At 40.5% G+C, this 24,220-nt stretch overlaps 1 protein-coding gene across 11 annotated transcripts in view; it reads left to right on the forward strand.

Annotated features, from left to right (window-relative positions):
• APBB2 (amyloid beta precursor protein binding family B member 2) overlaps positions 1-24,220 on the forward strand; it is a 973,994-nt gene that overhangs the window by 680,102 nt on the left and 269,672 nt on the right. For all 11 annotated transcript variants that reach the window (XM_086963922.1, XM_086963917.1, XM_086963923.1 and 8 more), the window contains one exon: positions 15,934-16,080. In XM_086963922.1, the coding sequence (XP_086820048.1) occupies positions 15,934-16,080 (147 nt within the window). The remainder of the gene's footprint in view (positions 1-15,933; positions 16,081-24,220) is intronic.

The following is a 24,220-nucleotide window of genomic DNA, read 5'->3' on the forward strand; positions in this document are numbered from 1 at the left end:
ACTTGCTATGGCGAGTCAGATTTTAATCGGGTTGAGCTATTTTTAGCACCTACCCGCCCATTCTGGCGAGTGAACTTAAGCTGGAAGGAATAGGTGTTCTGCAATAAGTTGTGCCGCAAGCCCACTATACGAGTGCTTCATAGTTTACAGCATGGCCTCTTGTAAAATCAAGAATAATCCTCCATATGATGAATAAAGATAGGTTTATTCAGGAAAAGGAAATGTCCCATCCATCACCTTGAAATGGTCAGGTGCAACTGACTCTCTGAGCACACATATACATTCCATTGCCATGGATCTGCTTGAACAATAACTAAATCCCTTAAAGGGACAACTTACTAATTATAAATAAGAAAGGCACAATGTTACACTTCTTATCCTACTGATTGAAGAACATTATGGGCTAAACTTGTGTAGTGCATAAATATGCGCTCTAGTATTTGTGGAATGTAATTACTTCGTTCAGAATGTACTTCTTTATTATGTTCTATGTTTGCTTGGCAGTTACTGGTTGCCTCCGTGGTGAAGAGTCCGCTCTTGTTACTTTCCTGTACTTATTAAAGAACTCTGTTAACTTTACTTGGATCATCTATCAATCATTTACTACAACTTGCTGCATGGGGGATCCAGAAGCAGCTACTGTGTACAATAATTACCCTATATTCGGACACCTGGCCACCTGCCATCTTGTACCCACTTAGGAGGCACTAGCATTGGGACTCATATGATCTAGATTTACCCTAAAATGTTTAGATTGTAGAATGAGTATTGTCTTGGTAATAAGAAAGTTTAGCACTGATTTGACGTTTAACCCTAGGGGCAGCATTTTTGTTGGTTTTTGATACTTAATACTACACACATCACATATCTTGCTTTATTATTGAACATTTATCATATAAATGGGATATTATTAGTGCTACAGTCTCTAAGCAACAGAGTTCCCTGCTGTAATTCTTTTTAATGTGTGTTTGTTATTTAGTTCAAATGATCACATTTCATTAAAACGTCATAATTGTTGCTCTTCTGGGTAAATGGGTTGCAGAGAATTATGTGATTTGTTGAAATTCATGATATTTGGCTTGTTCAGTACAGACCTAATATTTTTTATTTTACATTTGAGAAAATCTATAAAAAATCCGAATGACTTGCAGGATGTTGTGCTTTTCAAGTTAAGTTAGAATGGATGTGCACTTTATGATGGCTGGTTGTTTGTTTTTGTCCACCCCGATTAATTTTGTTAGCCCTTGTGGGCTATTCTCGTTTCTAAACATAAATGACTGCCTGTCGGCCATCATTTTTACATCTTCGTTTCATGAATGCAACTGTTCATCCATCTGTCTGGTGGCGGGTTTCATGCCACACCAGAGCACTGTACCTTCCCGGAAACGCGCAGCACGTGATCAAAGAAAGGACAGTTGTGTAACGTAGGTGGAAAGGAGTAATCTTCAATTAACCCTTGGTTTGTGGCCCACCAAGTGATTCGACATATTGCAGGCGGTGTTTGTTTGAACCGAATCAAGCTAAGTTACTTGGCACCGCGGTCTGCGCATAGCTGGCGGGTGGTGTCTCTAGCTCAGGAGTGGACTTGAATGCAAAATAACCATGGGGAGGAAAGATTCATCATCTACCTCCTACAAACACAGGCTCCAAAAAAATATACTTGGCAAATAATGTATTTTCTGTGTACATCGTGAGCCACGCAGATGGATGACCTGAGCGCTGCCAGTCCACCTGGAGCATCTCTTCAGATTGCTGGCAGCTGCTCTCGTTTTAAGGGCGGGCCATCTTGCTTATCCTTTACCCTGTCTCTTTTGTGTGGTATGTGTAAAAAAATAAATGGCTCTGTACCTGTAATGAGAACTTTCATTGGTACATGTCTACATCTGCATTTTGTTTCCTGAACGCAAGTCATGGCTCCCATTTCTGTTATTTTCTTTACTGTTGCTAATTTTAATATGAAAAAAACAGTAATCTTATCAACGCAAGTTCACAATTTTAAAGAAAACATGCTCATATCAGCGTCGGGTGATTATAGTATGCAACAACATGTGCACAGATGCACATATATTAAACATAAATGATGGTATCGAACCTATGTGAATGAATACCTTGATCACTAGAACTGATATTGTTGGATCCTTCTCATATTCAATGGTGTGCTTTGTTTGGTTTATTAAGTCTTTCCTAGACAGTATATGCACTGTCTCCTCGAGACATATTGCTATATAACAGCGGCTTGGAGGCCACCCAATACTTACCATTGGTTGGCCTCATTGTCACTCTCATTTTCCTGCTTCCTTCTTATTGGTCAGCTGTCATAAGCTTCCTTCGTCTTCATGTGCTTGTCCCCCCCGGAGCATGGATGCATTGCTCATGTCTAGTATTTTAATTGTATTTTTTTTATTGGTACAGCCTTTCCTTTACCACTTTGTGTCTACGATATGGTATTGTCTGTGGTATGTTGAGATGAGATTATGACAGTTTAGGTCAGTTGGTGCATCGCGTCTGTCAGCTGTTGTGGCATTGCACAAGGTGGCTCCTGTTTCATACTGGACAAAAATAAATCATTTTTGTAACTTATCTGCTTCCTATGTTTGGAGATTACTATATCGTTTTGTTGGTGACGATTACCAGGAGCTGCAAGAATCAACATTGCATTCCAGCCAGCATGTGCAAGCAATACGTTTGTGGTGGATTTGGTGAGGATCAGAGACACCAAAATTATAATTTTAAGGTCTGTTTTTAGGCAGGGCACATTAATGGTCATGATGTATGTTTTAACACCTTGACTGCTAGCGGTTTTCCCGCTGTGTGCTGGGATTTCCAAAATTCTGAGTTACATGACGAGCTCAGCTCGTCATCAGCACACGCCACCCGTGGGTGATGACGAGCTGAGCTCGTCATCAGCATCGAAGGGGTTAAAGCACATTTTCTAAAGTTACTAGAGCAACACCAGGTCTATGTACTTTCTGTCACTTGTTTGCGTTCCAGGTCCTATTTTTTCTCTGCCTCATTTTCGGACATATCATTCCAGAATAGCAGCTGACAACATAAGGGGTATTGTTGCCTAGCAACGTTATAAACTATGATTCATTAGTTGCCTGGGAACAGTTTACAAAACTGAGCTTTTCATATTTTATTGAAGTCACGGTCAATTGAAGACATTGAGCTGTGTTTCCCAACATTGCTTTATAGTGGTTTATATTCTCTTCGAGTTGGCAGCTTGCATTACACCATCTCGGTCTGGCGAAGGTTTTCACATGCACACTACATTGATTTCTCCATATTCAGTAAGAAAACACAGTGGTGCGACAAAAACTACCTCAAACACCTCTGGACATTCCGCTAACTAATAAAGATAACAATAATTATGTCTGGATTAAAGCTTTGTCTTTGTTTGTGGAATATTTCAAAAGCAAAATTAAACAGAAGTTTCAACACCTGCTTATTAAGTTAAGTCTCCCAAACCTACTTAGACAATGGCGGCCACTTTCTTTATTCAAGTTTATTTATTTTTTCACAGACACAAGTTTCATTATAATGAGACTACTATGACTACGTTTATTGTTTACTTTATTCTTTTTCTTTAAGACAACGGTGACTACCTTTATTATTTCAGTTTGTTTATTTAGGAAAAGTATTCTTCATTGATTTCGTCTATGCCCATCATAATATACTATGTATGACACTTTTTAAAGCTAAGAACTATACTAATTGTGGCTTTTTCAGTGTGGCATGCAAACTCTTTCCAATGATCTAACTTGCAGTTCAACATTCTACAAGTTCATTAGAAAAGTATCTTTGTTTATTCTGTTGTAACACTTCTTCAAGAATGCAAGCAGTTAACCCACACTATCTGGAAACACCAGGCAGGCCACCCATCGCCTGGAGAAATTGGTTTGATGCTTTTGAAACTTATCTATGCAATAGGAGCATCAAGGTTCAGATTGGAGAGAAAGACATTTCTTTTATTATTTTTGGGTTTGAGGGGAGGGCTGTTTTCAAGCATCTCCCTGGTCTTGTTCTAAACAAGGGAGAAGAGACTGATGAATATACTGAGGTTAGTAAGAAAATAGTTTGACGATTAGACATTCAAAGAAGTCTGGTGATTTTACCCCATAAGTTTTTCAAACGTGAACTACTAGAGGGGGGAAAATGTTGATACCCACGTTTCTGTTCTAAGAAGATTAGTTTCTGATTGCCACTTTGCTGAGTTTCCTGATCAGTTAGTCCTTGATCGGTTTATTTATTTGTCAGGGTTCAGGCAAGACTATTCAGCAGAAACTTTTTTCAAGGGGAAATCTGTCATAAGAAGAGACTATTAGGATGACCAAGAGAATTGAAATGTCACAAATTTCTGTTGAAGAACTTGATGATAATCATAATGAAACGGTCAATTTGGTTCATTTTGAGGAAGTTAAGAATCTTAAAGATATGCAAACTGTTAACGACACTCCCAACTGAGTTAAATCTTTCTTTAGCACCTCTAGAGCGTGGTTTAGATGTGGCAATGCCATGCATGTTAAAGGTGGAAAGGCTTGTCCAGCCAAACATTTGATTTCTAGAGTATGCAGTAAAATGTGACATTTTGCTAAGGTTTGTCAAAGTAAAAAAAATGCAAGTAGTGGTTAAAAATGTTAATGAGGGTTGATGATAATGGTATCAGCCTAATCAACATTCAAGAGGACATGGTTATGATTGTTAGTGACAGCATCGATGCAGTGAGGAGTAATCCTGAACAGCATGTTGACCCTTATATTGAGTTTCTTGTTGGTGATAAGATTTTGAAATTATCTAGATTTCGGTTGGTTGAGAATGCATTTGAGGAACCATCAGTGGAGGAGGATGAGAGTGGTCTTATTGCCACCATTGATTTAGAACCGAGTGCGGTATCTGAATCTGATAAAAGGAATTGATGAGTGATCTGGTTTTGAATCCTGTGTTGGGTTTTGTAAAACAAATGTGGTAAAAAAAAATTTAATTTTGATTGTCCATATTTTAGAAAAGTATCTTCTGAGCCGACAGTGTAAGATGGTTTACTGTTGCAAGGGGATAGATTGGGCCCTCCAGAAGGAATTTAGATTAAGATGGCTCATGAAGGGTATCTTGGTCATACCTTCGGCAAACGTTGACTGTGTCAAACCTACTGGCAGCATAGCATGGACAGAGTGGTTGAGGACTGTGCTAAAGACTGCATTTTCTGTGCAGGTTCAGAGAAAGGTTTGAAGGTTTCCAATCCACTTTTAAAACCTATTGAGTTTCCTAACAGAGTGTGGGAATAGGTTGGAATTGATCTAGTTGATACGTTCCATTCACAACTACAACATTCTAGATTTGCCTCAGTTCTAATTGATTAGTATTCCAAATTGCCAGAAATTCGATTTATAGCTGAGCCAAACTTAAAAACATTTATCGATGAAAGATGTGTTCCTCTGTGAAGGTTTTCCACAATTCTTAGTATCTGACAGTGGTTTCCAACTTGTCAGTGATGATGTCACAAACGTCTTAAAATCATTTGACATTAAACATTTGAAAAGTACTCTTTCACACCGACAGAGGAATAGGCTTGCTGATGGCATGAACTGAGTTTCGTTGAGGGGTTCCAGTCAGCACTTTCTAATAAGTGTGTGGTTGTAAGTGCTGTTTGCTCTATGCTTTTTTTTCAGACAACACCTCATTCTTTAACCAATATATCATCGTTTGAGTTGTTAAGCGGATGCAAACCTGGCAAGAAAATCTATACAGGCTCAATGACTAATTGGGTCAAGCAGGGAGTGTCGATGTTCTTGATTCAACTGCTAGATTTAGTGTTGCTAAAGCACAAGCCAAGCAGAAGCTTGACGTTAATAAAATGAAAAATTAGCATTCTTTGGATTTGGGTGACATGGTATGTATCAGGAAACAAAGTCATATAAAGAAAGGTGATAACAAGTTTGGTGAGCTTATGAAAGTGCACAGAGTTTGTGGAAAGGCAGTGAGTGAATGGATGTAATTGGTGGAATGCAGAAAGGGTGGTCAAAGTTGGACGTGAGCTCACACACACACACACACACACACACACACATGCTAATGTAGGAAAGAAGAATATGAACATGTGTGACTCTGACTCTGATTGTCCTACAAACCCTTTGTCTGTTCACAAAAATTATCAAAGGTGTGCGCCTTTAAAACTCAAATGTTAAGCTTTTGTAAACCAGGTTTGTATTTCTGATACATTACATTATTTGTTGACTTCTGTTTGTAGTTTTTTTTTCTCGTACTTTTTTGATCTAGGACTTTTGAGTATTGTGAATTTGCTATTACAATTGACATTTTTAGGTCATTGTTTTCTTTATTCATTCCCATTTTTACCTCATCTGTTCTGTTACTGTTAAAGGGGTGATATATTGTTTTGTTTTGATTTTCACTTCTCTCCATTTAGAAGGGAAGTAACATAGTATTTAAATTGTACTTTCCTTATTGGCATTGCCTTTCCTTTACCACCCTGGGTCTGCAAAATTGTATTGTCTGTGGAATGTTGAGATTAGATTGTGACAGTTTGTCATTTGGTGCTTTGCTTCTGTCAATTTTCACATTGTACTGGATGGCTACTGTTTCATACTGGACAAAAAGAAATACACTTTTGTTTACGTACCTGTTTCCTGTGTTTGTTGATTACTACTTGTCCTTCCACTGCTCATTTTTTAGGTGGTACATTTTAATTTGTTTTAAGCACCCTACCAGAGAGCATCTTTTATGACGACGTCCTGTGTTCTTTATGGCAACTGACCCTCTGCTGTTTTTGCGAGAGACAAGCAATGTGGCTGACCACGGTTAAGCACTTCAGTTTCTTCAGTGAGTTTGTCAGTATTGAGTTTGTGCACAAAACATCCGTAGCTAGCCACACGGAGGCTCCACTGTTGCGACAGATACCAAAATGTTGAAAATATGGATGCTGCACCAAAATTAGAAGTCCAGAAACTTGCAATATTGTCAAAAATAAATCCTTTATTGGTCCGATCTTAAAACGGCCTCATCCAACAAATTTTGTTCCTTGGGGAACTTCATCAGGGCTTAAAAGTCTCTTGAAGATCCCATGAGATGTACGTAAGGTGGATGTGAAAAGCGTCTATGTACGGCTAGGTCACGTTCTGAACAGGATAAAGTCAAAGTATAGAAATCTGTGGTGATATGTAAGGGTCGAATATATGTAGACAGCAAATATAGGCGATCAGGTGTCTCCAGACTCACGGTAGGTTTAAACCGCAAGTGTCGTTGTTCATCTATGAACAAAAAATGTAATGCTGTGTCATATAAGCGTTGAGCCGCGACCAGTGTCACAGTTGTTTTGCTTTGAGTGAGTGCACAAAAGGGGAAGCGGAGCGTATATAACCCCGGACAGCGTAGGAATGAACTATCTCCGGTCTACATTCATCTCTCCTGATCACGCCGCAAAGGTACCCAAGAGTCGACCTGTCTGCTGTTTTTCTGCCTGCCTCAGTTCCTCTGTCTTGTCCTTGTTTGACCTTCCTTCCTCCCTCTGTCATTGTCAGCTTGCTCTCAATCCCTCCCACCCTCCGTTGTCGTCAGCTTGCACATCCCCCTCCCTCCCACCCTCGGTTTTTATGAGCTTGCTCCGGGCCCTCCCTCTCACCCTCTGTTGTCATCAGCTTGCCCGTACCCTTATTCCCACGTTTTGTTGGAATCCGTTTGCTCCATCCCTTCCCCACACCCTTTTTTGTCGTCAACTTGCTCCAACCCTACCTCCTACCCTCTGTTGTCAGTTTGCACCCAGCTCTTCTCTCCCACCCTTTGTTATCATCAGCGTGCCCGCAACACCTCCCTTCCACCCTCTGTTGTCATCAGCTTTCCCCCCAGTACCTCCCTCTCTTGCCCATGTTGGCCCTCCTCCATGTTGCCTCCCGTTTTCCCTCCCGCAATAAGCAAGAAAAATGCTCTATGACCTAGCCAGTGCTGGTCGCGGCATAGTGCCTTCCCCCACACACACTCCATCCATGTTGGCCCCCACACATTTCTTCCTGCTCTTCTTCAGCCAGTAGTAAATTAAACAAAATAAAAAAAGTTCTATGACTTAGCCAGCGTCTAGCTTTCTCGTAGTCTTGTCCTATTGGCTATTGCCAGTTGTTTAGAGCAGCGACAAACCCATTGCTCTTTGGGGCTGTTTTCCATTCCTATAATCCTTGGCACCCTCACAATCATGATGCTTGGGTTGGCACTACCACAGGTACTGTGGATCCAAGTTCCTTGTGGTGCTCACTAGCCTTTCACCTGTCATGTGTATTTGGAAAGTGCATCTGCCAGGGGATCCTGGCACTGAGCAGTTGTGTGTGCGTAGCCCTGTCTATGGTAGGTTGATTATTTGAAAAGTCAGGACTTCAGCTTCTTGCGGAATTCAAGCAGAGAGGAGGAGACTCTCAGGTGGATTGTGTAACGAAATTATCCAAACCAGATAATAAGAAGGCAGAAAGGAGATGTATTCTTCAGACGTGGTTTATTAAGGAAATACGTCTTGTTCATAGTTAGCTTACAAGTAGAATGATACAAATGGCAAACTCTCCCATCTCCCAACCTTCCACATATGTGAAAGACTTCACATTGTCGTGACCTTACGCAACGCGTGTCCTACAAAGATGCGTTCAGATGAGCTGTGTGTTCCAAGCATTATTAGAAAACGTGGATAACCGGTTGTCAGGATACAACAACCATTCCAGTTGCCAAGGTGCTCCGAGAACTCTGGTTGCGAAAGCTGATTAAATGGAAGGTAAAGGAAAACGGCTCAAAAGGTTGAATGATGCACACCTCTGCACTTCTTCCAAAGAAAAGGAAAGAGCCAAAATTCCTCGTTTCAGTCCAAACGATGGATGCAGCAAATAGGATTACACGGACGTGAAATAGGATCGCAGCTTCCTCAACAGAAGACGAAGAAAAAAAAAATGTCTTTGCGTAAAGAAAAAAATCTGCAGATAATCAGGTTTGTTATGAATCCAGAACACGTACACCGTCTTGAGGAATAGGAAGGTCTTCTATAAACACGTGTGGTAATTCAAATAAAATTCCTCAAAACTAATAAAATACTTTAAAGGCAGTTAATCCATGCCCGCTCATCGCCAGTGTAACTAAAGTATCCAATCCGGATAATCGAATGGAGATGTATTCTTCAGACGTGGTTTATTAAGGAAATACGTCTTGTTCATAGATAAGTTACAAGTGGAATGATACAAACGGCAAACTTTCCCACCTCCCAACCTTCCACATAAATTTGAATCATAACAACTCTGCTCAGCACGAAGCATCCACGAGCTGTGGCTGGAGTGCCACGCTCGTGACAGACACGCTCCCATGCACACGACAGATTGGGAGCTTATTTCTCGCTGGGAGAACTCGGAGTCCGACTTCCCCCATTCTACTCAGAGACCACCGAAGTCATCTGCGGCGTACCTCAAGGATCCTCACTCAGTCCCACCCTCTTCAACGTCTACATGAGTCCTCTCGCCTCCATCGCACGTCAACACAACCTCAACATCATCTCTTACGCCGACGACACCCAGCTAATCCTTTCCCTCACCAAAGACCCCAACACCGCCAAAACTAATCTTCACAAAGGCATGAAAGAAGTTGCCGAATGGATGAAACAGAGCCGCCTAAAACTCAACTCAGACAAAACGGAGGTGCTCATCCTAGGATCTTCCCCCTCAGCCTGGGACGACTCTTGGTGGCCCTCCGCTCTGGGCACAGCACCCACACCCACAGACCATGCACGCAACCTTGGCTTCATCCTAGAGTCCTCTCTTTTGATGTCCAGACAAGTCAACGCCGTCTCATCCTCCTGCTTCAACGTACTTCGCATTCTCAAAAAGATCTTCCACTGGATCCCCCTCGAGACAAGAAAAACTGTCACCCACGCACTGGTCACAAGTCGGCTGGATTATGGTAACACACTTTACGCCGGAATCACAACAAAATTACAGAAAAAACTCCAGCGCATCCAAAACGCATCAGCGAGACTCATATTAGACATCCCACGCCAAGATCACATCACCGGACATCTAAAAGACCTCCACTGGCTTCCCGTCAACAAAAGAATTACTTTCCGCCTCCTTACCCACGCACACAAGGCCCTCTACAATCTAGGACCCGAATGCCTCAACACTCGACTGTCATTCTACAAACGTACCCGCCAACTAAGATCGTCCAATCAAGCCCTCGCCGCAGTCCCGCGCATCCGGAAATCCACCATGGGTGGCAGATCCTTCTCCTTCCTGGCTGCCAAGACATGGAACTCACTCCCCACCCACCTCCGCCTCACTCAGAACCACATCTCCTTCAGAAAAGAACTGAAAACCTGGCTATTCGGCAAATAATATACCCCTTCCCCTAGCGCCTTGAGACCCTCTGGGTGAGCAGTGCGCTATACAAATGTCTGAACTTGAACTAGAAGCAATGTAAGAGAATGCCGTCCTCCTGATCTGGTTCTGTATATGTGTGGGATGTGTGCAAATAGGAGTCCTAGCGAGCGGAGTTGGGTGGTGGAATAATATGCAATTATTCAGGTAGGTGGCTCCTGAGTTGTGAAGTGCCTTGAATGTAGGTGTGTTAGGAGCTGGAATTGTGTTTGTTTGTGGATTGGGATCCCCTGTGGCTCCTTGTAGTGCCCAGGGGTGTGGTGTGATGTGCCCACTCCAAAGATGCCAGAATTTCTCTCTTGGCATGTGGAGCTTGGTAGTCCACCCTAGAAGTGTGCCTCTCTGAGGGCTACCAGGTCCTCTCCTGCCTGATGACGACTTCCTGCGCAGAGTTACAGCTAGCTATCCCAGAGGACAATATTCTGTTAAGTTATGTGTATTTATAAAGTGCATTATCAGTCCAAGGGTATTTTTGTGCGGAACGTGTGCGTGCCTAGCACGGACTATGATATGTTGGTTAATTGAAAGCCAGGTCTTCAGCTTCTTTCACAATTCAAGAAGAGAGGGGAAGGCTCTGATGTGGAGTGGGAGGTCATTCCACGCTTTAGGAGCATTGTAAGAGAACGCCCTGTCCTCCTGGTCTGGTTCTTTGTATGTGTGAGATGTGTGTGAGTAGGAGTCCTGTGGCGTAGAGTTGTTTGGCTGGTTGATGGAAGGAGATGTGAAAGTTCAGGTAGGTGTGGCCTGTGTCGTGTAGTGCCTTGAATGTGTGTGTGAGGAGTTGGAATCAAGCAGGCTTGTGTATTGGGAGCCAGTATAGTTTACCGAAGGTGTGGTCTGATGCGAGTTCTGTGTTTGAGGGTGATGTTGAGTCTTGCCTTCAAATTCTGGTTGGTTTTGGTCTTCTAGTGATTTGCTTGGTGATCCCGGCTTAGGTGTTCCATAGTCCAACTTGCTGGAGACTAGGGCACACGTGACAGTTTTTCTAGTGTTGCATGAGATCTATTTGAAGCTCTTATTCAGGGTCTGGAATCAGGATGCAGAGATGGCGTTGACTTGTGTGGTTGTGTCCATTTTGCTGTCAATGATTATTCTGAAAATCCGGTTGTTGGTCCAAGTTCGCCGGGCCACCACTTAGAGTACATGATGAGGTTTTCATGCTGAAGATCACTACTTCTGTCTTGTCTGTGTTGAGCTTGAGGCAGTTGGCTTTCATCTAGTTAGTGACTTCATTCATACAGACGGTGAACTTGTTTCTTGTTTTGGAGGTCTTGTCCTGAGAGGGAGAGTATGATTTGCATGTCATCTACGCAGGAGAGGATGTGGATTTTGTGTGCGTGGGTGACGTTGGCCAGAGGAATCATGTATGTCGTAGGAAGTATATTGTCTTTTCTTTCCTTCTGTCCAAAATAACTCAACTCAGCATTTTTCTATTCACTTCTGGTTTGTGACTCTGCATGACTGTTGGCACTATATAGCCTAGCATCAGCTTCATGCATCTGTCGGCAAGTAAGACATATTTAGAATTGTAATTCTGCTTTACATTTTTCTACACCTTCGACGTTTAGAAACTTCATCCTAGAATTTCTTCAGCTTGTTGATCACAAATCACGTTCTTGCCAAATGATTTTTTAACAGCAGGCTGTTGTTTGTGTATGATCAATATACTAAGGCTATAACGGATTTACCATTTTAGAATGTTTGAAACTTTTTTCTTTATATCTTATTTTTGCCTAAACTTCTATGCTCCAATAAATACTAAAATAGGCAACCTTTGATAATTACATTGAGCTTCAAGACCTGTTGTATATAGTTTGTGGGCTTACAGCCCGCCCACTGCTCTTCATTTGTTTGTTTCAGTGTCCTTTAAAAATCCTTGCTTGCTAGCAGTCCTCTTTATCTTGCTTTTCCTCCCATGGAGCAGGGACCAAGTACTGTATCTTTACCCTTTCGTTGTTTATCTGTTTGTTTGGGAGACTATTTATTATTTGTTTCCTGCTCATCTTTGTACAGCTTCTGCACCCATAGCTGCTTGCATGGTAATGCAGCATTCATCCCTCCCACCACCTCCCATGTCACTGCATGTGCATGTCCACCTCCACCTACCCCCATGTTGCTGTTTCTTCAGTTGATAACATTATTTTTCATTCATCCTGTTGTCCTCTTCTCCCTGTGGCTCCTCCTCTTTTCACGGGGTCACGGAATTCAAATACCGTTCCACTGAATTCTGGGACACGTAGTTATTTTTTCCTTTTAAAAGTACTAAGCGCACCAGCAGCACAAGTTGCAGTCTCTGCAAGGCCCATAATTCCAAGTAATTTCTCACCACTACGTTGACGTCACCACCATCCGTGCTGTGCTTGCCGTTGTTTTGAATGAGCACTGCAGTCGTTGTTGATGCCACGTTGTTACTGGTGCTGCCGCAGGATCATACTTCACATTTGCATGCAGGTGGCGTATTTGTTTGCCATTGGAAGGCTCCCGGAGTTTGTACCTTTTGCGTTTAGCCTCTGTTTGTGCACCTGGAGGCTTCCCGACATGCGCAGGCATGCGCTTCACCGCGCTGTTAGACTTCATTTCATTAACACCCACATCTGTTCACTGTACAGGGAGGTGTATCGGCATCTGCAGAGCCATCTTAGTAACAGCTCACAGTGATCACATGAAGCTGACACAATAATCAGACAAGCCTTTCTGTGGTTAACAGGACAAAGTGACAGGCATCACATTGTAGGAAGGTAGCCCTGTCAGTCACCACAGCTCAGAAACTGCATGTTTTACAGCAAAAACGTGATTCAGGTAGTATTTGTGTTTTATTTGTACAATGGGTACATTTGCAGGTGTAAGTGTTAAAACATGCACAGTGCCACCACTCATACCCTAGTCACATGTATTGATTGTCATGTGTTGGCGGTCAGATAAACGTGTGGCATTAGCTCAGCAATGCAATAATACTGCATTAAACAGGAGAAAGGGAACATGTCTCAGTTTTGTACATCAAAAGCATAGTACAGATTTTTACCTTTTTGTATAAATCACTGTGGTCGTGGGTAAAGGAGATGCAAGATGCAAGTATGTATTGTATAGTTTGAGTAGCGCTTACATTACAAGGTGCCGGAGCACTTTGCAGGTGTGTAGCATGCTACTCTGTGGGAGCACTGTATTAATGATTTAGCCATGCATTAGAGTTTGTTACTTTGTCATGCTTTTTTTTTTGAAGACCTATAATGTTTAAAAGCAAAATTGTCTTCCCTAAAAAATATGTTTGCTTCTGTGATGTATTTATGTAGCGTTGCCGTATGCTTGGGCAAAGAAGCAGAGGTCACTTTCGTAACCTAAACCAGGTGTAATGACAGCAACAGTAAAAAACACCACAAGTAAGCATAGGAGCAGAGCAAAGCAACAAACTATTGTGGAGCATAGAACAGCGTTTGTGTTAGTGCGAGCAAACTGTGAGTACTTGGCAGGGAGTGAGAGTGGGGGTGGGGCTGTTGATACAAAGTTTTTGTTTTTACAAACCCACTCACTCATTCACACACCCACTCACAAATATACCCTTGCATATAGCCAGTCACTCACTTATTCATATACACACACAACCACTCATACACCCATACAGGCCACTCACATAATACATGTGAGAAGTAGTATCACTCATTAGTTGTGCACCTAGAATCCTAATCTAACTTTTGTAGTAAGTTAGCATATATCTTTACCACTCATAAACTCTTGCGATGGCCTTTGAGATGTCATCAGTGATGCCACTGACCATGTCAAGAGTGATATAATATTTGAGGTCATAAGCAGTGCATTGCAGGGGCGTAAGTTAAAGGTAGCTCAGGTAACTATAACTGATACATTTCTATGGTTTTGCACGAGTGAACTATAAACCTAACTAGAACGTCCCTGTAATCTTTGTTTCTTTCAGAAATATAGGAGGTTTCGCTTACGTGATATATGCTTCCATTTTTTTGCAGAGGCATGTGTGGTAAAGGCATATGCTTGGTAAAAACGTGCGTGGTAAATGCAATGCATAGTAAAAGCATTGTGTGATAAAGGATGTGTGGTAAAGGCATGCGATGCAAGTGCTTGCATGGTTCCATCATACAACCTTCCATGTGCAACCTCTATAGAAACTCTTATTTATACTCCCTTATCAACCCCTACACTCAACCACCCCTTACCATCCAATACCCTACCCACCCGTAAACATTTAAATCGCCTTTACCACCTAATACCCTTACACACCCAATACTCTTAACCATCCTTAAACCCCCCTTTCCACCCAATACCATTACCCACCCCTAAACCCTAAAGGCACCCTCACCACCCAATACACTTACCCACCCTAAAAACACCCTTACCACCCAATACACCGACCCACCCTAAACCCTAAAAACACCTGTACACCTGTACCACCCAATACCCTTACCTACCCCTAAATGCTAAAGCACCCTTACCACCCAATACCCTTACTCACCCCATAACCCTAAAACACCTTCACCACCCAGTACCTTATCTCACCCCTAAATCCAACAAATACCATTACCACCCAATGGCTTAACCCACCCCTAAACCCTAAAAAAAACCTTACTCCCTAAATCCTACAAACACCCTTACCCCCGATACCCCTACCCACCCTAAACCCAAAAAATACCCTTAGCACCACCCCCGCTAAACTCCCAAAACACCCTCATCACCCAATACCCTTATGCTTCCCTAACCCCTAAAAACACCCTTACCATCCAATTGCCTTACCCACCCCATAACCCTAAAAATACTTACCATCCAGTACTGTTACCCACCATAAAAACACCCTTGCCACCCAATACTCACCCTAAACCCTAAAAACACCCTTACCACACAATACCTCTACCCACCATAAACCTAAGAAATACTCTTATCATCCAATACCTTTACCCTCCCTAATCCCCAAGGATACCCTTACCACATATCACCCTTACCCAACCTTAAAAATACCCTCACCACCTTATACCCCTACCGACCCCTAAATCCTAAAACACCTTTACCACCCAATACACTTGCCCACCCCTAAAATCACCCTTACCACCGTATAGCCTTCTCCAACTCATAACCCTTAAAACACCCTTTCCCTAATTCCAGATAGATAGTTTCAATTACCTAATATTGATTTACATTTTTGTTGAAAAAGGCATGCGTGGTAAAGGCACATGCGTGGTAAAGGTATTGCATTGTAAATGATGCACTCTTGAACCCATACACCCAGTGAATCATCCACTCTATGTACAGAGTCGCACCCCCACCCACCCACACAGACACTCAGGTACCCATACAGATACTAAGACAACGCTTTTTCCCGACAAGGAATAGTAAGAAATTATTTAATGTCAGGACTATAAGACGAGTATAAATAGAGCATGATGGTCTCTCAAAGAGGAGAAGAATGTTCTACACCATCTCTGTGCCAGTCATTGCTTGCTCAAATCCCTATCATGTTTTCCCACCTTTTTGCTATCTTTTCACATTATTTTCTTTTTTTGTGTTTCAGTGTTTTGCTGTGCGCTCTTTGGGCTGGGTGGAGATGGCAGAAGAAGACCTGGCTCCTGGGAAAAGCAGTGTTGCCGTCAACAACTGCATCAGGCAGCTCTCCTACTGCAAGAATGACATCCGGGACACAGTCGGCATTTGGGGAGAGGTCAGTATTGGCGACCCTTGCATGAGGCATAATGCTGTAATGTATTTCATGTAGGGTGTTCTCCCTGTGGGTTATCACTCTATTGCACACTTTAGGCGGTGAACAATAATTTATCCTGAAGATGAGCCCTTTGCAGTCTTCGATGTGTGCTGCATGGGAACTGGGACCAAGATACCAGAGCAGAAGCACTTGTCGCATGAGTGCTTTTGAAAGAAATATGACATACAACTTGTTGATGTATTGACTATAAATGGGTAAAGATGTGTCTCTCTCAGTACAGTGTTGTCATCTTCAATCAATCAATATTGTTTTGTATAGCGGGGCAAATAACCTGGTGGGTATCCAGGTTTACATCCTCTGTTGAAATGAAGAGGCTGTTGCACCTTCCAGAACTGGTAAAAAAAATACCGGCGGAACAAGGGAGTGCAAGGTGGGTAGCGTGACCAGAACACGAATAGGTAGAGCGAGCAGGAGTTGGGGTACTTTGAGGGTAGGCAAAACGTTGTTCTTGCTGTGGAGAGCATGTGTGTGTTCATGTTTATCTCTGGTGGCAAGGTTTCCAGTCCAGAGGTCCTAGAAGATGGAGGGCATGCAACATTGAGGCAGCATAAGATGGTTTGCGGGGAACTGGGAGATTGAGGTTGTTTGAGCATTGGTGGGGGTATTCTAAAAAAGAGCTAATCTGGAACTAGCACATTTACTGCTCTCAAAACGAGTCTGTAACTTGTATAAAGCATTGTTTTTGTTGGCAGACAGCAGGCTCTGGTGATATGTTGTCAGTATGCTTAGGCAAGTTGTACAGAGTTGAAAATTTATTACTTTTAATGTGTGTGCAAAGTTAGTGTTTGGAAAGGGGGACTCAGTAGTCCAGTCTGCTGAAAACTAAATACTAAATATAAAGTGTTTTTAAACAGTATTGAAGGGTATATATATATTCTGTAGTTGGAATTGTGTCTTGGTGGCTCTGCTCATGATAAATGTGCCCAATTACGTGGGTGAGTTGTATACAGTGTCCGTGTTTCTGGTTGAGAATGCAAATTTCAGCAAGTTGGGGGAAAGTGGACGGTGTTTAAAAAAAAAGTGAAAGCCTGTACCGTGTCAGTGGAAGTGGAATGGAAAAGTAGGAAAGACGGGGAAAATGTGGGTGTCAACTTAAGGTGATACGGAAAAGCAAATGAGGAGATATTATCACTAAGGGAAGAGGTAAAAAGTTAGAAAAGGAGAAGGCGTGGAACATAGAATTGTGGGACGCCCAGTGGTAGTGTGGTGGATGTTGATCTTTTTGAGTCTCGAGCGAATAAGGATGAACAGTCCAAGAGGTAAGCCAATTATGTGCCGAGTAGGGCAGAGTTGTGAAGAATGTCAAAGGATGCAAATAGGTTCTAGAGGATGGAGGAGTTCATTGCAGCGGGCAATGATGTAAAAATATGGTAGGTGTAAAAAGTATTGATTCTCTGTAAATCAATCGCAGGTCTTAGTGGTGAAGGGGCGCTGCAGGCTGACTGTAGGTTTCTTTGAAAGAGGTGTAATCGCAGCAGTTAGTTGAAAGGAGGGCAGTCAGATATGAGAACTAGATGTTTGATGGCCTAAGGATTGAAAGGGTCTGATGGTGCTCAGTATGGTTAAAAGCTTTGGTGGGAGCTGGAGGAGGGTGGTGGAGCAATCACTTCTTTAGTCTGGGTGCTATTAATGGTGGTGGTGTTTGATGGGAAATATGTGGCTAAACCATTAACTGATGAGGATAATTTGTTGATGAGAAAGTGTGGAGAAAGGAATAGGCGGATGATTGTGTGTGCAAGACATTGCTAGTTAGGTTCAAGTGAGATGCTAAAGTCTTGGAAGTAGGCCGGCTGTGTTGTCTGTGATGTTAAATAGTGTTCTTGTATTCTTTGAGGTTTGTGGTACTACTATTTGCATAACGTGCTCTAATTTATATATATGTGCTCTCATTTTAGTTTTGAGGTTGCAGGCTATGTACTAGGATGTGGGTTTGAAGTACTACCTGTTCTAGAGGAGTATTTGCATAGTGGGTAACGTGTTGATGACTGGTTTCGCAATGTTATGGACGTGATTAAATGATAGGCTTTGTTGGAGTGGATGTTTAAACAAAATAAATACAAAAATAAACTTCTCACTTTTAAAACCAGTGTGTTCCCTCAAATAAGAGAAACCACAGACAAAGAGCCTCCATTTGGAGCAACAATTTCTCAGCCATGAAGAATTGAAAAAGTATTAAGACCAGGCCTAAAAACGCACCTTTTCTATTCCTTCTATAGCTCTGCCTGGGTTTCATCAGCTGGCCTCCTGATTTACTTTATTTTCTATATTCTGCTACTTGGCAGTCATACGCCCCATTAGTTTTTCCATATTATTGCATTTTCCTCCACAGAGACATTTAAGACTTTGCATGTTGGCCTCGCATCTGATTTGTGACAGCACCTTTGGGGCGATGTTTATTGCCCTGCCTTTCTGCCCCTGCCTTCCCTCACCCAGCACTCTTTTAGTGGCTTGTGTGCCTTACAAAAAGTATAAAAAAACAAATAAACATCATGGCTTTAATTTTCGTTGAAAAAACAAAATATGTTTTGCAGAGATCTTGCCAAAGAGTTGGGTGTTTTAATTATTCAGTGATGGAACGTTGGAGTAAATTCACTCCATACAGCTGGCTTTAATTATGCCGTTAATTGTGTGACTTTGTCAAAGAGAGGCCGTGATTAAATCCATGTATTACAGTGAAGACACTGCTAGCAAAAGGACTATTTCCAGCGGTTAGAACCTGGGTTTGTGCAGCTTCTTATGCAGCCTTGCGACGGCTTTGTCTTTCTTACTGCCTTCACTGGCCTGTAAAAATGTTACTGAATAATACATATACAGGCAATGTAGGTCAGTGCATTAAAGGCCAAAGCTTGTTGGACCTGTTCGATTTGGGTGGCAGGATCTTGTGTCCAGAGGATCGTTTCCATAGGACTGTGTGGTTTGGTGACTTCGTGTACGTGAGTCTGTGTGTGATGGTTTAAAAATAAGACTTAAACTTCAGAATAAGCATCTGTTTTTGCCTTCTCCAACTAAATGAGCAGTTTACAGATTGTGTAGAAAATAAAGCAGTGGTTGGGAAGGTTCGGTGTTCCAGACCAACGTCTTCCTAGTCCAAAGATTTTACTCAAGTTACATTAGTCATCTTGCCCCACTTTATGAAAAATGTGCATCATGCACTTGTGAATAAAGAATAACCTCTTTGTGTACTGTAATGTGTATACATTTTATGCATAATTTAAAATGTTTATGGTGTGTGGCCTGATTCTATGGTCTGAAAAGGGTATTTAAATTAATAAGATAATGAGAAAAATATGAAGTACTTGGGCACATAATAGGAGTGAGCGGTCATAATAAATATGAATAATAAATAGGGTTAAAAGCCCAGCACTAGTTTTATATTTACAGATACAGACAACCTGTCTATATGTGGTCATCAATCATATGTGAAAAGATATAGTGCCTCTAGAGGATCTTTCACTAAATCCATCTAGCAAATTACTATCATGGATTGGTGTTAAAATAGCCCCCTGTCAAGTGTACCTAGGGCAGTGGGGCGGGGCCACACAGTAGTGGCCAAAGTAGCAAACAGCCTGCTCTGCCACTTCCCGATGAGGAAATGGCTTAGTTAGTGTAAAACTGGTCAGCAGAGCAGAGGGTCTTACACTCTTTTTATCAATCGTGATGTAACCTACCTGGGAAGAGCTAAGAGACACAGTAGACTGCGATTGATTGCATCAAATATGTGTCCAAATACTGCCGTATGATGTAGGCAATAAATACAGTAAACTATTAGTCCGGATTAGTAGGAGAGAGAAGGACATCTAATTGATCCAGGGTGTCTGGGATGAACGGAGGACAGTGGGAAGTGTAGGATTGGACATCGCTGAAGTCTGTAGATTATTATTTGCTAATTTTACAGATTTCACTTGCAAGTATAACCAGATAATCTACCATGGGGGATTTACCAATGCAGACCTTAAGGCCATGAGATAGTTGTGCCAGCCGTGATCTCCCAACAACAAAATGGGAAGGCACCAGGGCCAAATGGGCTACTGGCAGAACTCTAAAAAAAAAAATTTAAAGCAAGGTCTTCAACAGTTTGTTTAATTTATTTGAGGAAGGCTGAGCGGAAGGGACGTTGCTACTTAATGTAGGGACTACAACAGTTACACTGGCGCACAAACCAAGGAGCCCAATAGAGAACTGAGACTATTGTCCAAATATATTTACTTACTGTAGAAACAACCTATATAGGGTAAGAGGACAATTGATACACATTGATCAGTCTCAAGGCTTTATCGCCATGGCCATAGTGCTCTGTGGCCAACGCGATTCTGCTGCACTCACCTTGCTGGACTTATCCACAGCCTTTTACATGGTTGGCCACTCTATTCCTTTATATCGTCTTGGTCTGATCAACAGAAAGGATCAGTGCCACATGGGTTCTCTTCTTTCCTATTGATAAGGACCCAATTGGTTACCTTTTTCTTTTCGGTTCGCACCTTTTGCCATCTTGTGTGGAGTTCCCAAAGCATCGTCTTCATCTGTTAGCTTTTTGTGTTCAAAATAATTTTATTACATTTTCAGAATAAGTAACAAAAACAGACAATACAAAAAATATTACATAGGCAATAATACCTTATCAAATTAAGAAAAAACATAAAAACATCAAGTGAATGTAAAATGTATCGAAATTGCTTATTCTTAATAAGAGGAAAAAGGGGAAGCGACAATAAGGTGAGAGGAAGGAGGGAAAGTGAGTAGGACTACACCTTATAGCATCATAATATAAAAGAGTTACTGATAACATACAAGCAATGTAGGTTTATGATACAAGAAAAAATATAATAGGTGGAAAAATACAATTATGATAACAAATAAGCATCTATAGGAGACCAAAAAGATTGATAATAATGAGTTATGATTAATCCCAGTTAAAGAAAATTGTGCACCTCTTCTTTTAAAAATAACCCAAGACCACCAAGCATGAACTGATAAACTTGAAACATCTTTTCAACAGAAAGTAATTGACTTTAAAGCAGCCGACATTAAGAAAGTAAACAGTTTTCCTTCTAAATCAGTAAGATTATGTACAAGACCAACCGATTTACAAATTACTCATTTATAAGAAAGAACATCTTGAACAGGTAATATCTTTAGTATAATATCCCAAATATCGGACCAAAATTTAGAAATCAAAGGGCACCCAAATATCATATGATGTAAGGATCTAACATGTAATTTACAATGCCAACATATTTCAGATTGTAGAAATTTAGTACAAAATAAACGTGTTGGAGTCCATAAACAATTGAATAAGATATAAGAGTTGGTCTGGTAAAGCGAAACAGGTAGCCATCCAGAAATACTATTAAGCCAAATAATTTTCCAAGTGTCACTAGATAAAGAAAGGGAAAGTTCATTATTCCAAAATGTCGAAATTCTATTGAGGTTATTGCCTAAAGGGGTAGCCAATTTTTTATACAAAATAGAAACTACATGTGACGACGAAGATACTGCCTGAATATAAATGACTAAATCTGTTGAAATAGCAGATGGAATACCATGAGGGAAAGAATCTAAAATTGAATTGCATAAAGACTCATATTTTATAAAATCAGAATTTGGCAACTTAAATTTCGATTGTAAAGTATCAAACGGAATAAAAGCATTATTACTGTATAAGTCTGTAAGGTAAAAGATACCAGCTTTAATCCACGAATTCCAAAAATTCACATTTCTAATAAATTTAATAGCATTACTATGCCATAACGATAAATCCATAGAATGGCTAATAGGAGTTGAGAAATTAGAATCCAAATCATTAAAAATGAGTTTCGAGGATCTAATAATAACTGAGTGGTGTAGGACTGTAGATTTATTTGACATGGTAAGCAAGGCGGGAAATGGAAAAGGGTTAACAAGAGATTTCTCTATAGTGAACCAAATATGAGGGTTAATTATAGAAGAAGAGCAAAGTCATATAAAACTTTGTTTCAATATAAATGCTTTATGATACAGAAAAAAATCAGGCAATCCAAAACCAGCATTACATTTAGGTAGTTATAGTTTCTTATAACCAATTCGAGGTGATTTATTATTCCATAGAAATTTGGATAAAATTTTATCAACATCATTATAAAATTTGAACGGAAACTGAGTAGGAATCATAGCAGGGGTATAAAAAATTTTAGGAGCAATATTCATCTTAATAGAATCCATTCTACCCCACCATGAGAGATGAAGTGAGGACCATTTAGATGTTTTGTCTTTAATATAATTTAGGATAAAATCCCTATTCAATGTCAATGTCGTTTTGATGGAAGACATACAAAAAGCCAAGATACCAAGGTATTTCAATTTATTTTTTTGCCAAATAATATCATTCATTGGTAACATATCAGGAGTGCAGAAAACATTTAAGGGGAAAAATTCTGTTTTATTAATATTTAGTTTGTAGCCGGAAACTGTGGAATAATTTGTAATGATTTCTAATAAGAAAGGGATCGAAGATATAGGGTCACTAATAAATAATAGAACATCGTCAGTATTGGCTAAAGTTTTGATATTAACATTCTTTAACATAATGCCTTTAATTTTATCACAGTTTCTTATATGGTGAAGGAAAGGTTCACTTCCAAGTAAAAATAAAAGTGGTGAAAGAGGACAACCTTGCTGTGTACCTCTAAAAAGGGAAAATTGAGTTGATATTTGGCCATTGATAAATAACCTTGCAGTAGGAGCAGAATACAAGGCTGAAATCATACAAATAAACAAGGGACCACAATTAAATGACAATAAAGCTTGAAATAAAAATTGCCAATGGAGTTTATCAAAGGCTTTTTCGGCATCCAAAGCCATAATTCCTGAAGGAGCAATTAAAGTATGACTTTGTTCAATTACATGCAATAAGGTACTTGTGTTATTTGCAGAATATCTATTCTTCATAAAGCCTGATTGATCTAGGTGAATAATAGAATCAAGAATAGGGGCTAATCGAGAAGCAAGGATTTTAGCATATAATTTACAATCTTGGTTAATTAAAGAAATAGGACGATAATTCAATACAAGGGTAGGGTCTTTATCAGGTTTGCGAAGTACAACAATTAAAGCGTCTGTAAAAGTACCAGAAACGGTACCGGAAGAACCAAAAAAAGTTAAAGGTTGGAATAAATAAGGTAGAAGTTGGAATTCTTTATAAAATTCAGCTGGAATACCATCAGGGCCAGGGGATTAATTTTTTGGGAGAGATTTTATGGCTACTAAAATTTCCTTAATAGTAATGGGTAAATCTAATCCAATCTTATCTGATTGAGAGATTTTAGGCAAATCATAAGTACTCAAGAAAGAATCAATTAATTTGGAATCAAGACAATCTGGCTTATTATATAAATTAGAGTAAAAGTCAAAACATTCTTTAACACTATCATTGTGGGATAATGCAACTTTACCATTAGGACCTTGAATAGAAGCAATCTGCATCTTATCTTTCTTAATATGCAGATAATTTGCTAGTAGCTTCCCAGATCTATTGGCATTAAACAAAATTTAGCATTGGATTTGGAGATTAGGATACCAGCTCTTTTACTGATGATTGAGTTACTTTCATATCGAAGCTTTTGCTGCTTGAGTCGGATTTGAAGATCATTGGACGTAATAAATAGCCGTTCAAATTTCGCTATTTTCTTTTCCAAATGTTTGATATGAGCATTAAAAGTTTTATTCTCATAGGCCATGATAGAAATAGTAACACCCCTGATAAATGCTTTAAAGGCATCCCATCTATTAACCATAGAAATGGAGTCTTCAGGGTTAAACAAAAAATAATCTTGAATGGCCTGTAAGATTTTTGGTTTATTATGTCATTAAGAATAATGTTAGTATTCATACGCCATCTAGTTTGTTTTGTAAACGTGGAGGACAGATTTGAAACCAACTAAATCGAGGCATGATCGGATATATCAATATTACCAATCATAGGATTCGTTGTAGATTGAATAAGTTGTTTAGAAATTGGAAAATAATCAATCCTAGAATGTGAATTGTGGGGATTGGAGAAAAATGTAAAACATTTGCCAGCAGGAAAATGCAAACGCCAAATGTC

The sequence above is a fragment of the Lissotriton vulgaris genome, chromosome 3_2, assembly GCF_964263255.1.
Source record: "Lissotriton vulgaris chromosome 3_2, aLisVul1.2, whole genome shotgun sequence".
NCBI classification, from domain to species: Eukaryota; Metazoa; Chordata; class Amphibia; order Caudata; family Salamandridae; genus Lissotriton; species Lissotriton vulgaris.